The following is a 1,611-nucleotide window of genomic DNA, read 5'->3' as shown; positions in this document are numbered from 1 at the left end:
GCGGGGAGGGGAGGCACTGCAGGCATGGAGGACAGCTGCCGGCCCAGCTGGCAGCACGAGGACTCACGGTTGGGCCACACTATATCTGAGCTGTATCTCTGCTGGGATTCCCCCACACGCCCTGCAAGTGGCAGCTGTAGGGGATGTCCCTTGGTTCTGTATGCCCCACCTTTTCCTGGCAGAGGGATCCCTGGTTACCTCTGAGGCCCAGGCCCTCCGGTTACTACTGGCTTTCACCTGGGATACCCCAGTTATCATCTGGATACCTGTTTCCCCATGACCTGAGAGCCCCATATCGGGAGGAAGCAGGAGGAAAGACTGGCTTGTCCAGAGTCTCAATGAGGAAATCAAATCCAGTGGGTCCTGAGCCTGTGTTCACCCCAGGTGTCCAGGGCAGGGGTGGTGCTATTTGGGTTCTAGACCCTGGAACAGAGAGGCCCCTGAGGAGAAGGGCTGGTCTGGGTTCCCCGACGAGCGTAGAGACACCCTGGCTGGATGGAGCTGAGGGGCTCCAGCCAGTGCGTGTGCTGCACTCACTTGCCCTGGTCTGGGGTCCGCTGCAGCATGGAGGACACCTTCAGCAGGGTGCTGTGGTCCCGGAGCTGGGCCAGCACCTTCAGCAGCAGCACGATGGAGCGGTTCATGTGCCAGGCGAAGCTGCCTGGCCGGTCGATCTCGTCCACAGGGATCCGCCAGATGCCCTGTGGGATGGACAGGGCGGGAATGTGAGGAAGGCTGCTGCAGCCGCGGCTGCCATGGAGCCAGAGGAGACATGACTCAATCAAGGGCTCCCCAGGCCCCTCTCAGTGTCCCGAGGGGGATGGGACTGTGGCCACTCCCACGGCTTCCCACCATAAATGGCAAGAAAAGATAAATCTGCGGCTGTGGGCTGTGCACCACCCTCTTTTGAATAACTGCATGGCACACTGCATGGCACACGTTTACTTGATCCAATCCCTGCAGGAAGCGTGCAGGTCATGCCTGATCAAATGCGGCCAACTGGGAGAAGCCCAGTGCCCGTGGTCTGCACAGATGTGGAGTCAGCAATGGGGCCAACTCCTGGAGGTGAACTGAGGGTCAAAGGTGGTCACTGTAACCTCCTGGCAGCTGTTGTTAATGAGACAGGCTCAGGGGTGGAACCCCACCCCACCATGTGCACTCCCTCCAGCAGCATCCAGACAATCTAGATTTGGGCTAAAAATGACCAGCAGCTCCTAGGGTGCCCAGTTCCCACCAACCCGCCTTTGTCTAAAGTTTGGAGTCCCCCACCTCCCTCCGCCAAGCTTAACCCACTGCTGCCCTGGGCACCCTGCCCATTGGTCTGGTTCCCTGCAGTGTCCCACAACCAGCATGGCGGGTGACCCCCACTCGGGTGCAGTCAAGATGTGCTGAAGGAAAGGATGACCCAGGGAGTGAATGACAAGTGAATAGGAGCTCACACCTTCTGAGCAGACCTAAGGTTGTGGTGCCTGGACATTAGGAGTCCTGTCTCTGGGGCAGGACCTCGGGGCCTGGAAGGAGTTGGCAGGCTCCCAGATACGTCCTTGCATTCAACTCCCTAGAGAAATTCCTGCCCAGAATGGACCAGGACTGTGAGCGGCTACTCCCCAC

General features: G+C 59.3%; 1 protein-coding gene across 1 annotated transcript in view; it reads right to left on the bottom strand.

The window, feature by feature from the left end:
* CABIN1 (calcineurin binding protein 1) overlaps window positions 1–1,611 on the bottom strand; it is a 174,519-nt gene that overhangs the window by 14,085 nt on the left and 158,823 nt on the right. Inside the window, exon 27 of the mRNA XM_019665398.1 lies at window positions 538–701. Coding sequence (XP_019520943.1) covers window positions 538–701 — 164 coding nt within the window. The remainder of the gene's footprint in view (window positions 1–537; window positions 702–1,611) is intronic.

Source organism: Hipposideros armiger, unplaced genomic scaffold (assembly GCF_001890085.2).
Source record: "Hipposideros armiger isolate ML-2016 unplaced genomic scaffold, ASM189008v1 scaffold_443, whole genome shotgun sequence".
Lineage (NCBI taxonomy): Eukaryota > Metazoa > Chordata > Mammalia > Chiroptera > Hipposideridae > Hipposideros > Hipposideros armiger.
Note: the sequence above shows the minus strand (reverse complement) of the source record. Positions and strands in the feature narration are given on the sequence as shown.